Source organism: Peromyscus eremicus, chromosome 6, assembly GCF_949786415.1.
Source record: "Peromyscus eremicus chromosome 6, PerEre_H2_v1, whole genome shotgun sequence".
NCBI lineage: Eukaryota > Metazoa > Chordata > Mammalia > Rodentia > Cricetidae > Peromyscus > Peromyscus eremicus.
In genome coordinates, this window is record NC_081421.1 from 58,002,794 (window position 1) to 58,016,948 (window position 14,155).

At 50.2% G+C, this 14,155-nt stretch overlaps 1 protein-coding gene across 1 annotated transcript; it reads left to right on the top strand.

Annotated features, from left to right (window-relative positions):
* Positions 1-5,526: 5,526 nt before the first annotated feature.
* Positions 5,527-13,225, top strand: Sfrp2 (secreted frizzled related protein 2). The gene is made up of 3 exons (XM_059265538.1): positions 5,527-6,136; positions 8,376-8,456; positions 12,064-13,225. The coding sequence occupies exons 1-3, from the start codon at positions 5,635-5,637 to the stop codon at positions 12,366-12,368; spliced, it is 888 nt and encodes a 295-aa protein (XP_059121521.1). The 5' UTR covers positions 5,527-5,634; the 3' UTR covers positions 12,369-13,225.
* Positions 13,226-14,155: the final 930 nt, after the last annotated feature.

The window sequence follows — 14,155 nt, forward strand, 5'->3', positions numbered from 1 at the left end:
GTTTTGTTTTTTAAGCAGAGCAGGGAGACCCTTCGCCCTTTTTCCCAAGATTTCAAGGGCCATTCTCTCCTTGAAAGAACAGACGGAATGGAAACTGGTCCATGCAAGATACTAGCCACAAACAACCTTCTCAATATGCCTCACCACCACCACCCCCTCCCCACCCCCAGAAGAGCTTTCTCTAAAGCAGTTCTCTGGTCCATCTCTAGTCTGCTGGTGACCGACTTTCCCGTGGCCAGGGAAAAGCACTGTGACCACTACAGATTAGGATCATGTTAGGGTAATCGTTTTTATCGCGGTAGAGCAACTGTATTCTACTGCTGTTTTTATTTTTGTCTTTGAAACAGAGTTTGGCTATAAAGTCCAGACAGGCCTAGAATTCACAGTGTAGCCAAAGCTTGCCTGAAACTCATGGCAATCCTCCTGCCTCAGTCTCCAGTGCCGGGACTTTTGTCTAGCTTCTTTTAGTCATTTTATGTGTAGTTGTGTTTACTTGAATGTATGCATAGACACCATGTGAGTACTGGTGGAGGAGAGAGAGCTCTGGATGTCCTAAAACTGGAGTTACAGAGGATTGTGAGCCACTCTTACGTGGATGCTGGCAACTGCCCCTGGCTTCTCCGCAAGAGCAAGTGCTCTTAACCACTGAGTGGTCTCTACCTCTTTAGCCATTGTTACAGAACCACCAAAGTATCAGTTCATTGACTTCTTGACCTTTGTCAATGAGCAAGTTCGCTACACTTGGGACAGAGAGGGCTCAGGTATCCTCAGGTGGTTGGAATCTGCCGACCACAGGATTCACTGAGACCCTAGCAATTATTGTTCTTCCGACAGGCTCCTTCTGGGGGTGAGTTAGCCACCAAGTCGGGCATGGGATAGCTCGGCTTTGTCCTTAGGGGATCATCGTTTCAGACGCCCCTGACTGCAGCCTAAGCCTGTGCTATCCCTCCTGGTTAAAAAAAACTAGATGTGGGCCTAACCCCCACCCCAGTAGGCCTCCTCCGGCCAACCAGCTTCCCTGGTCTAGTCCCTTGGCTGGTTTTCGCAGGTTGGAGCTGAGGCCCTTGAAATATTAATAAAGAAATATGCGCAAAAGCTCTGTTCAGTCGTTGGCATAGTCTTCGCCCTCAGTCTAGCCAGTTCTTAAAATGAAAATCCAAAGCACCGGGCTGCGGCCCCTGGGGTCACCCTCTCGAAAGTCCTGGGGTGAGAAGCACCTCTTGTGGTCACTAGCACTTGTGCTCCCTGCGCCGGCGCAGAAAGCTTCCCTGGAGTGGGGACCCGCGTCCTCGCTAGTGACCGGACGAAAGGGAGTCTAAGAAATGAAGTCTTTGTTCCTCCGAGCACCAAAAGCCATCCTCTTGAGCAGCCGGTAAGAAAGTAAAAGATCTCAAAGTTCCCACAGCTAGAGAGGGAAGCAACACTGGCCAGACTAGAGACAATCTCTGGTTTGGGAAATGGCGCCCCCAGATGGCTGCATGGAATCGTGGACAGAGACTTCGCCCTGGCACCTGGCAGCCTCACCAGGAGCCTGGGAAGACCCCGGAAAAGAAAGACAACACGCACCCCTGGAAAGTCAGTGGGTAAAAGCCAAGTAACAACACTGCTGGCGACAAACAAAAGGACAGAACCCTGAAATTGACAGCTGTACCACTTTCTGTGTCGCCTGGTTCACCACTTAACCCCTCTGTGCTTGTTTCCTTCCAACTGGGAAAACCCAGAAGAGTAACAATCAGGGCACCTTGAATGTTTGCCTTACCAGTAACAATCAAGCCTGACCATCTGAGCTTTATCTCCGGGACCCACAGGGTACAAGGAGAGAACAGACTCCTTAAAGTTGTCCTCTCCAAACGCATGCTGTGGTCCATCAACTCCCAAGAATAAATATGTGTGTGTGTGGGGGGGGTGTTTTTGTTAAAGATAATATTCACGGCCACCTGCTGGGCGGCAGTGAGGATTTCTAAGGACAAGATGACATTGGTCGGGCAGTTGTCCTACTACGTGCTGCTCCACTATTATTCTTAGCTCCGAGGCTGCTGTAGAGCCTAACCCCTCCCGCGACGTGCGTTTTAACAAGGAAATTGGAAACTTAGCACCCACATTTTTTCCATCTAAAGGAAGGACAGGCCAGTGATGCGAACACTGAAGGGTGGGGGTGAGAAACTGGTTTCCATTTCAAGTTGGCCTCCTGCGCTGCCGCCGGGAGCTGCATAGTTGAAATTAAGAAACCAGCGTGCACGCGGCTGTCTTGCTTTCACTCCTTCCCAGGGCTTCCGTAGGCTTTCAGGACCCCATTCCCGAATGCAGGCAGAAGCTCGCTTTCCCGATACCCAGTCCACCCCGCGACCTTCGCGAGTGCGAGTGCGGGGGTGGGGGTGGGGGGCAGAACTGGGGTTGACAAGCTCCAGAGCTTGGAGGTCCCCCAAGCATCTGAGTGTGAAAGCGAAGATCTTCCCTCTCCAGAAATCTAGCAATCAGCAAAGGTTTAACCAAGCAATAGAGAGACTTGGGGAGGCTTTCTTTGTCCGTCAAGATTCTTCAGTCCCCTAAAGACAGAAAACACCAAACGGAGAGGCAGGACCAAATGCAGAGTTGTGGGGACTCTTCAGGCCTGCAGCATTTGAGTGGGAGGTTGTTCGCTGTGCGCTGGGGTTGGGGGGGGGGGGGGGAGTGGCAGGAGGGGACCTACCCATCTCTAGCGACCAGTAAGCAGCGTCCTCTAAGCAGAAAGCCGAGGCCTGGCACTGCGGATCACAGTACAGTCCCTGTTTACTAACTAGGTGAGGGTGAATGGAGCTTCTCTTCCTGGAAGCAGGCAAGGAGTAAGTGGAAGAGGGTCAACATGGTCTCTCCGCGGCAAAGGCCTGTTGCTTTGCATAAATAGTGAGGAGGGGAGGAGACCTGTGAATCGGGGAGCCTCCAGGGAGCACTGAAGAGCCTGGGCTAACCCAGGCATGCCAAGTGAGTGCTTCTCCAGGAGTTCGCGCCTCCGGGCAACGTAAACTCACACAGAAACCCCCGTGGGGACGATCACCGAGTGTCGTTGGGCTGTGCCTTACACATAGACTGTGGTCCACTCTCTGCCGGAAGCGAATGCCCTGCTCCCCAGCAGCCGGCTGGCCTCACGGGAGTGCCTGTCACACACACACACACACACACACACACACACACACACACACACACACACACACTTGGATGGCCTCGCGGGCATGCCACACACACGCGCGCGCGCTTGCTTTTGGAGGGTCGCGGTCGAAAGGAAGGTTCATGGCTCGAGATGGAGAGGGAAATGCAGCTGGAGCCAGGTGTGATCCAGGCCGAGTGGCACCGATGTTGGAAGGGTCTGAGACAGGCCTCCTAGATTTGCGCCGCCGGCCGGGCAAGCCTGCAGGCGGGAGCTAGACTTTGCGCTCGGTGGCGCTACGGACTCCTGTACGACTGCGGGCGCCCCCTGGCGGCGAGCGGGACGGACGCAGGATCCCCCAAACAATGCCGAGGCCGGCGGGAGTGCGCCAGGCGCATGGGCAGCCCGCTGCTGGTCCGAACACAAAAGCGAGTGACTCAAACAGGGCGGGTTGGATTTGGGCTTCTTGAGCTCCCACTCAGGGGATCTGCAGGCGGGATGTGACCCCATGGGAGTGCTTTGGAGCCACGAGCAGTGGATACCAGAGAGCCCTGAATTCCACTCCAGGGTCCAAGTTCGGTATTTCAGAGTTCAGGCTCTGCGTAGCTGTTTGATTTAACCTGTTTGTGTTTATGTGGCTCACTTTCAAACTAGTTTGTATCTGGGAAGAAGGACTTTTAAGTCTCTGGCTGCTTCAGTTAGACAAGGGAAGGCCTAGGGCCAGTTGAATGGAAGCTGCCCCGATCTTCCTTCAGCAGAGCAAGAAAAATGGAAGCTGGACCTTTAGGAACTCAGATGGTGCGCTCGCTCCGGATGTTTGCTTGTGTTGTCTATTACCAGGAGTGGGTAGAAAACAGCATTATGTCGGCATTTCATTACCTCTTAACCTCTTAAAAACTGCGGGGGCCACAAAATGTGCTAACCACTGAGCCCCCAATGCATCATCCAGGAGGATGGAAATGTAAATCGGGCGACAGGGATCAGAGCCTTCGGATGGCTCTAAGTGTCCAGGAAGCTATAACAATGTACCCACCTTACATATGAAAGAGGATCGCTTTCCGGGGGCGGGGGTCACTGCCCAGGACCTACAAAGTCCCATAGAAGAGGAAGATGACTCTTAAGACAAGGAATAGGTTTGGGGAAAGGAGCCCCCTCCATTCCCTGCACGCGTGCAAGCCCACACATCCTCTCAGCCCTCCTTTACACTCGTTCCCTACCCGGGCACCTTACTATTCGTGGTTAGCCTCCACCCTCTTAGCGTTTACAGTCCACCAGCACTAAGTTCCCTATTCACACCGAGCAGAGGATGGCTTCTTGGTTCACTTCTCATATCTGGTGACCAGGATGGTGCCCCTGATTATTATAGGACGAATGAGCCAACTGTACCAAGGACACGCTCTTGTGAACCTCTAGGCAGGAGTCTCTGCCCAGTTCCTTCCCAATCTGTTCAAGCCTTCTGCCCCTAGTACTCATAAGCCCCAGTTATTGCTTTGGTGGCCTATCCTGAGGCAATCCTGAGCCCTTATGTATTAGAACCTGTTCTGCCTTCAAGTGTGGACGTCCCTGCAGAAGGCAAAGTCTCTTCTCCAAAAAAGGAGAAATGGCGGGCAAACTCTTGTTGAGTCTGACAAGTCCTCTGCAGCGACAGAATCCTATAGACACCCTAGCAAAACAGCAACTCGATGCATCATTGCTACTACGTTTTCTAATTCACAATGCGTCGAAAGGCAGTGAAAAGGCACTGCACGAGCCAGCCGGCTCAACTTCGGCTGGAGTTGAAGCCAAGTTCTCCCGGACAGCCTGGAGCAGGTAGTCCCGGGCTGGAACCCTGGGGCACAAAGAGCCCCGAACTGCCGGCTCCTGGTTGCCCGAGGACGCAGTGCTGATAAGTAAGGGCTAGGGCACATCAATAAGGATGCAGGCCACGCGGGGCGTGAAACACGTTCCAGCCCGAGAGGCTGCTAGCCTTGCTCCACGCGTGCCCTCAACTTTTCGCTGCCTCAGCTTCACTCTCCGCTCTCGCGCAGTGGGACGCAGGGGCCTCGCTAGTCCGCTGGCAAGGGGGTTGCCAGAGCGCGCGCGCAGCGGCTGCTGCATCGGGGTGGGGTCGCAGCCCGAATTTCCTGCCAGCTAGAGCGTGAGGGGCATTCTCAACGCAAAACCAGCTCCAGAAAGTAGTGACCTGCCTCCTCAGATTACTCCGGGCTGGCTCCTCCCTTGCTCCCCCCCCCCTTCCACCTCCAGATTTGCATAAAAAAAGCCAAGAAAACTCTGGCTGGGCCCCAGCCGCCGCTCACTCTGCTCCCCCGGGTCGAGCCCCCCGGAGCTGCGCGCCGGCTTGCAGCGCCTTGCCCGCGCCGACTTCCCCGCTCCCCGCTTCGCGCTCTCGTGTAGCCGGCCTTGCAGAGCCCACGAGCAGAGCGAGGGGGTCCGGGACGAGCTCGGGCTCCGGCTGCCTCGCGCTTCCCCGACTCGGCTGCCTCCGCCCCCCCGGGGGTCGCTAGTCCACGATGCCGCGGGGCCCTGGCTCGCTGCTGCTGCTAGTCCTCGCCTCGCACTGCTGCCTGGGCTCGGCGCGTGGGCTCTTCCTCTTCGGCCAGCCCGATTTCTCCTACAAGCGCAGCAACTGCAAGCCCATCCCGGCCAACCTGCAGCTCTGCCACGGCATCGAGTACCAGAACATGCGGCTGCCCAACCTGCTGGGCCACGAGACCATGAAGGAGGTGCTGGAGCAGGCGGGTGCCTGGATTCCGCTAGTCATGAAGCAGTGCCACCCGGACACCAAGAAGTTCCTGTGCTCGCTCTTCGCCCCTGTCTGTCTCGACGACCTAGACGAGACTATCCAGCCGTGCCACTCGCTCTGCGTGCAGGTGAAGGATCGCTGCGCCCCGGTCATGTCCGCCTTCGGCTTCCCCTGGCCCGACATGCTGGAATGCGACCGTTTCCCGCAGGACAACGACCTCTGCATCCCCCTCGCTAGCAGCGACCACCTCCTGCCGGCGACAGAGGAAGGTAAGCCTTCTCTCTTCGTTCCACCCACTCCCAACTAGCCTGAGGTGCTGGGACTGGGGGCGGGGGAACCCCGGAGCCTCCATTCTACATTCTCGTTCGCCCCGGCTGGGGATTCCAGCCTTAGATGTGGCAGAAGCTCTTCCCTGCCCTAGTCTGTTGCCATACCGTGTACCAAGCTTGAGATATCCACCCCATGTGCCAAGACCCCTCCCTGGTTATAACAACAACTCCCCTTAGGGATTTAAGCCAAACAAAAGTGCCAATTCTTGTTTGGAGATGCTTGCTCTGCGGCCACGCTTCTGAAAGCCTTTAGCATGGCCGGGTCCTGGGGATGAGCACCCAGGCCAGAGGCTTCTTCTGCTTAGCCTCTCTCTCTGCACGTTCTTGTCCCACTGGACAAAAACACACGATACACACGGACCGCCCTTTGAGCTACTTTGTCTCCTTTGCCAATTTAGGTTTTGGAGATAAAACGAAGGCTGGCTGGGAGTGAGTCGGTTTTAACTGCCCAGGTGTTGGAGGAAGAGAGGATAAAGGGAATCTCCAGGAATCATCTTTTTGTGTGTGTGTGTCACTATCAGCTTTTTTTTTTTTTTAATCTTAGGAGTGGTTTTAATTAACTGGAGAAAATCATGCAGAAGAGTCTCCTCAAGTTTTTAGAAAACAGAGGGAAGTTCATAGGCAAAAACCATCAAAGCAATGAAAACCTCATGGGCTCTTGATATTTTCCCTGAAAGGAAAAAGTATACAATGTGTCTGAGCTGATTTAGGCCCCCTGAGATAGAAAGGGGGCTTCCTAATCCGTCTCAGGGCTTCAGCAGCATCCCCTTTCAATCTCTAATTGTTTTCCTGTAGACATCATTAGTTAAAGAAAATACAAAGTTGTTTAGCAATCTTTCCTGGCAGGCACCATGAGTCTGCAATCATCTTATTGGTTAGGTTTCTAATTTATTGCAAATGTTTGGCATTTTTCAAACATTTGTCCAACATATACCATAGAGTAACCGATACAGACAGGTTGGTAGCATTTCATACACATTGTGAGCCTCCCCACTGGAAATGTTTCTCTCAGGTTGGGTAGAGCTGAGGCAATTTTGTGTGGGTTGCTTTTGTTTTGCTTCCTACTATCAACCCAAACATACACTGGGTGTTTTCTCCAAAATTCACTTTCCTTCTTCAAAATAAGTCCATATGCCTGCAAATTTTGCTCTTTGATATTTTTAAATATCAAATAACTTTTCTATTGTGAGTCACGATGGGAATTTCTGGGTGTGAAAATTCCATTTCATACTAGTGAAAACCTATATAATTACACTTAAGTTTTAAAGATAGCACTAGGCATATTTATAAAGTAGAGGGGGAAATGTTTTCTTTTCTTCTTGAACATACGTTCTTTTACAACACTCTTACACCTATAGCTGTGAAAGCACACAAAATCCTGGGTCTGCTCAGACAAAGCCCACAGAAAGTTTTCCTTCATCTGGATCAGCTTGTCTCCAGGTTTGTTGGCTTGCATAGGATGGGCAACAAGTACCTGTACCAGGGACCTGGAGGGGAATGATGAAATAAACCGTAAGAAATAAACCGTAAGTCAAACACAAACTTGGCAGGAAGCATGAGGTGAAGGAGAGCCAGTTAGAGCTGGCTGTTGGTATTACTGAGATGTGCTTCCAAGATGCAAGCAGGCCCTAGAGGTTCCCCACAGCACAACACTAGCCATCCTTCCCAGCCGAGATGAGAAAAATACATGCAAATTCCCCTAGACCTAGCACCCTGCTGAGCAGAAGGCTTTTCTCCATGTCCTGCAGATGAGAACTATCTCTTCGCTCTACTTTATGTTCTTACATTTTCCCAAGTACCTCCAGGATTTGGATCTTTTGGTGCTTTTTCCTTAGATACTTGGGAAGGACTGAAATCATCCGAGGGGCGAGGAGGATGAATTGAAAAGCTACGACCTCTAGGTTGTCTTGCAACACACACCTCCCCACATCTCCCTTTTTGTTTTTTGGGGGGGTCAGTGCTAATAAAGCAGGACATGGGCCATTCTCATTTCACCCAACCAGAAATGGCAAGGGCAGCACTTAGGAATGAGGGGTCCTATTTTTATAGAGGAGGCAGAAACAGGGGTCATACAGGACAATGGCTGCTCTGGTCTGGCTGCATCCTTTTGAGTTGTTTACAAACGCCACCTGCTGTTCCTGTGGAAGCAAGCTCACTAAAGACCTTGTCACGTTTCCAGCTCCGAAGGTGTGTGAAGCCTGCAAAACTAAAAACGACGACGACAATGACATCATGGAAACTCTCTGTAAAAATGATTTTGGTAAGTAACCGCCACCACCACCAGATACCACATCCACCCAAGTTTTATTTACCGGGGAAAGTTAAAAGTGTAAACCAGTAAGAAGTCTCCAGATGAGGCTAGGTGAGGCATGACCACATCTCTTGCTCCCTAAAGTTGCCTAACTGACTGGTTCTTAGTTCTTGTCACATGTCACTGTCGTACTGAGTTACACTGGATGACATTCACTGTTTCCTTAGACAGTAATCAAATGGGAATTTCTCAAATTACCAGTGCACAATGGCTAACTTCTGATCTCTCTTTGGTTTGTGGGTGTGGGTGTGGGTGTGGGTGTGGGTGTGTGCGCACTAGCACACAGAATCCTGTGCCATGTTATCTTTTTCAATTGCTTGAGATGTGCACCAAGAACAGAAAAGCACATATGACCCTCAGCAAACATTCAAGCCCTTAAACTGGCCCAAAATAAACACTTGCATTAGCATCAAACGAAAGTATTTTCACTCTGTTTGTAGCGCAGAGTGACCCATTGGTCACGGTTTTACAAACAGTCAGGAAAGAAGAACGTTTTCCAAGTTAGGTGAAGGAGGTTGTCATGCTGTGATGCTCGGGATGCACGAAGTAACACAACATGAGTGATGTTAGCCAAGGACCACAGACAGTAAGTCACTGCCCTTAGGGGGTTATAGGAGGAAAGACAGAGATTTTATCTGAAAAAAAACACTACCTGCTGTCCTCAAGCCCCCAGGTGAAGGAGGAGACTAGCCAGACACAGGGGCAAAGCCAAAATCAGAATCAGGAGCGGCCAGGGACTTTACCCAATTGCTGCCTCACCCAGAATGCACTGTTGTTTTAATCCTACTCCAATGATAGGTGCCTTTGGTTGTATTAGAGGGGTTAGTATCCCTTAAGGGTATTATTCAGTCAAAAGTGGGAAGTTATTGGTGAGCATAGAAGGCCACTGGTCTACCAAATAGCATGGAGTCTAACAGATTCATATGAACATTTCTGCACACTCCACAAGTCCCTAAGACTGAGGAAACTGGTGTAGGCTGCCACTGTGGAAATCTCAGGCTGAGTCACGTCTCTAACACTGTGAACAGCCCTGGTCGGCCAGTCTTCGTCCACTTCAGATCTTTGCAGGAAGCGTCCTGAGTTGAACCTTGGCTGGTTCCTGAACTGTACCCCTGACACAAGGAGAGACTTAACACTGTTGAGGAAGGAGACAGACAGAATAAGACTCCAGGTCCTCACTAACAACTTTTCCTAGCAGGAGGAGCCACGCATGGGGCCTACAAAGTTTCATATGTCTGTCTTCAAACATACAGACCTCAAACTACCTCAGTAGTGGATAATTTTCAGTCTCGAGTATCTTACCAAATCCCAGTCCTTCACTGCCACAAGTCAGAGGATTATTTGGTAAAATTTACAATTCTATGAAGTATTTTCTCCTGGAAGCTTACGCTCTTTATACCACACATAAAATTTCTCTTCTGACTTTCATGGGACTCCCAAGCAGATACATTTAGGAGACCACGTGCACACCCAGTGCACACCACTTGCTTGCTCTGTGGCTTACCTCACAGAAGACAAACTTACTGAAAATGCCAATATGAAGATCTGAGCCAAAGAAGCAGTGTGACTATGCTGTACAGTGTAGCAATGAGGATCTCTGCCCTCCATCCCCAGACAGGGACAATGAAGACGTAGTCCATTTTGTCTCTGTCCTTTGGGGAATCGGAGATGGAACAGGCTGAGCAGTGAAGCTTATTTACTGCACATCGGCAGCAGGCACAGCACGCCCCGCCCCACCCACACTGGAAACAGAGGACTGGAAAGCCCCTCCTTCCCTCCACGGTGCAGGTTACACAGCGTGCCACGGGGTGGGGAACTGTCACCTGTGCTTCCTACCACACCCGGTGTCCCCATTCACACCTTCCAGAGCAAGAATGCTATTTTGGGTCTTTAATTCCCTATGTTTTGTTTCAGCTTCAAGTCTAAAGAGGAATCCCACTTCCCCCATGATATATATTTTAGAGCTAAAGAAGGGTAATTAAGACACCTCCTTCCAGCTCAAAATGATAGATTTTTTTTTTCTGGTGTTTGAAGCTCAAGAGTGTTCCATTGACCAGATACGGCCTTGCACTGGCCCCGTCTACGTTAGAGACTGCACACTTTGCTAACGTATAGTCAGTTCAATTCACCCCTATGGTGGCCTCCCATCCCTATTAGAGACAGAAGAACATGTGGCATCTCCATGTGCTTATTCCTGAAACCCTGAGGAGTCCATGGTTCAGATGAGCACTGTATCAGACAAACCTGTCACTCACTAAGTCACAGCACCCTTGCTTTACTGGGTTAAGTAACCATCATTTCCTTTTTGTCTGGAAAGCTAGCTCAGTTGAGTTCCTCGTCTGAATTTTTTTTTTTTTTAAGGAAAAGAAAACCTCAAAGACATACACACACACACAATTCTCCACTATTACTAATTTAAACAATGCATTAAACCCCATCAAAGTTGGGAAGTCACACACGCGTGTCATCTACTACAGCTGTCAGTGGCACCAAGAGTCTTAGGACACACTGGAATTGAGTGACTTAATGCTTCACAAGGACGGGAATTTGACATCGCCTGGAAGAACACAGTGCCAGTGTAGAAGGGGGTCTGGGGACTAAGCTGGGACACAAGCTACCTGGGTGGCCTGGTACAAGTCATGGACACTTCTCTCAATTTGCATCTCCATGTACTAATGAGCTTTTAACAGGATGACCCTTTCTAACCTGAAAACTCTATCCTTTTCCTGCATGTGTGGAGTCCTGAAATTTAATCCCCGCATGTGTATTTCCCAAAGCCTAGTGTTCATGGCTATAAAACGTGTCTTTTATAGTAAACAACTTACTTTGGGGTCTTAACGTTCTAATGACTCTACATACACATTTTTGGAAACAGTACATACATGATCTGTAAATGCCTTGGCGTTGGCCAGGCAAATGAGAGCACACAAGGATGGAGTCTTCAGAAAAGACTTTTATGGCTAAACATGTTGTGCTCCTAAAAAAGAGACTTGCATATTTCTTCCTCCTTGTTACTTTCCCAAATCAAAAGCAGCTGCAAGATCCATTCTCCTTCCCCTGTAATCTGTCCTTCAGAAAACAGCGACCGAGACACCATTTCCTCACAGGTTTGTCCAGAAACCTCTGTGGCATAATAAACCCAGTTTAACATTGGCAGCCTGGGAGGCTCACGTTCCACTAAGAGTTAGGCCTTTCTCCCCACTCTGAGGTCTCCTCCAGTAGGGGAGTCATGTGCTGAGGGTGGAAAGAACCGCATGCCAAGGGGCTTACCAACGGAACAGCAGTGTGAGAAGAGTTAGTTACCTGAGTCCTGCAAGAAGGTTCTGAAAGGATGGCTGATTTGGAACGAAATGCCCAGCCAATGCTTTGGGACTTTGGAAATGGAGCCACCTACTGCTCCCAGGGCCAAAGCCCCTCCGTGCAGCCCCTGACCAAGCGCAGAACAGGCAGCCAAGCTGACAATCGACACAGTTCTCCCTCATCCTAACTCGTGTTTTGTGTTGTTCCCACCCCCACCCCCCCCCCCACCCCACCCACCCCCCGCTTGCCTTCACAGCACTGAAAATCAAAGTGAAGGAGATAACCTACATCAACAGAGACACCAAAATCATCCTGGAGACGAAGAGCAAGACCATTTACAAGCTGAACGGTGTGTCTGAAAGAGACCTGAAGAAATCGGTGCTGTGGCTCAAAGACAGCCTGCAGTGCACCTGTGAGGAGATGAACGACATCAACGCGCCCTATCTGGTCATGGGACAGAAACAGGGCGGGGAGCTGGTGATCACCTCAGTGAAGCGGTGGCAGAAGGGCCAGAGAGAATTCAAACGCATCTCCCGCAGCATCCGCAAGCTGCAGTGCTAATTTGCTAGTGGGGTGGCTTCTGACTAGCCAGGCCCAGGGCTCCATGGACCACTTCCGCTCTGCGAACTCACTTCCGGTTTCCCAAGCACAACCCCGAAAGCTCCAACTCCAACTTGCCTTGCCTCTTGCATGTGTGTGTGTACCCCCAACATTCCCTGAGTTATAAGGCCCCTAGGCGGCCTCGGGAATGGATAGCTGTCTTCACATAAAGCGAAAGCCCGTCCAGATCTTGTAGAAATATCCGAACTAATAAAATCGTGACTATTTTTATGAAGTTTTAAAACAGCTCATTTTAAGGTTAGTTTTGAATAGGTAGTACTGCGACCTGAGAGGCATGTTCCCTCTTTGGTCAGTCCGTTGGTTTATACTGTGCACTCAGATTGCCCCGTCAGGCAAGTGTTTGATTTTTCTCCGTGGGTCTACACTTGTGGGTCTCAGACTTGGTTGAGATAAAGCTGGCTGTTATCTCAACCTCTTCCTCAGCTCCAGCCTCGGCGGCGTCTAAGTCTCAAAACCCTTCATTGCTCATTTTACACCCTCCTTAACTTCGACTGTTGCATGCATCCCATCAATTTATAAGAGTACAATTAACCATTCCTCATTGCATGATGCCTTCAAATAAAGGCGAAGTAAATACAGTTTACAAATTGACTTGAGTATTTTAAACTTTGTTTGAAACATTTTTTTACTCTTATTTTTTTTTTCCAGTTTTGCAAATTAAATCATTGTAGCTTACCTGTAATATACGTAGTCGTTTACCCGGAAAAGTTGTAAAAATATTGCTTTAACCAACACTGTAAATATTTCAGATAAACATTATATTCTTTGTATATAAACTTTGCACCCTGTTACACCTATTCTTCGTCTTCTGTCATGACTCCTTTGACCAAGCAGCTGGGAGGGAGCTCTGAGGCCCGGTCTTCCCTCCAGCAGGTGGAAGTACCAGCTCCTCCAGGGTTTTACCAGGGACTTCCTCCTCCGACATGAGCAGGGACCTCACATTTCAGCCAGGTTTCAACACTGCTACTCCTGCAAACGGCGAAGACTTGAATGCTCCCCTTGGCCTCTCTCAGCAGTTCAGTTATGTGCAATACCACTCTGAGCTGCAGGGTCACGTGCTTCATAATCCTGCTGTTCCTTGCAGGAGGTTCTTACAGTGGAAAAGAGCAGCCATTGTGAACATGGTAATTCCTTCCCCCTCTTAAGCTCCAACCCTGAGGTAAAGAAAGCCACAATTTGGAGAGCATCGCTGGGAGCCAGGATAAAGGGAAACGGCGCTGGAGAGCGGATAAAAGTCAAACAGACAGCCGGGCGGTGGTGGCGCACGCCTTTAATCCCAGCACTCGGGAGGCAGAGCCAGGCGGATCTCTGTGAGTTCGAGGCCAGCCTGGGCTACCAAGTGAGTTCCAGGAAAAGGCGCAAAGCTACACAGAGAAACCCTGTCTCGAAAAACCAAAAAAAAAAAAAAAAAAAAAAGTCAAACAGACAGCCATAAACGTCTGTCTCAATTCATGTAGGCCACTATGACAGAGTGGCTTAGACTGGGCAATTAATAAACAACAGAAATCTATTTCTCACAGCTCTGGCAGTTGGAAAGGCTAAGGTCACGGAGCCAGCAGATTCAGTGTCTGGTGGAGCCTTTGCTTCATAGACGGCTCCTTCTCACTGTCCCCTCATATGGCAAAGGGGGTGAAAAACATCCCTGGACCTCTTTAACAAGGGCAGTAATCTCATTGCTGCCATTATGACCTCGTCACAAAGGCTCCACCTCCTAATACCAACTCACT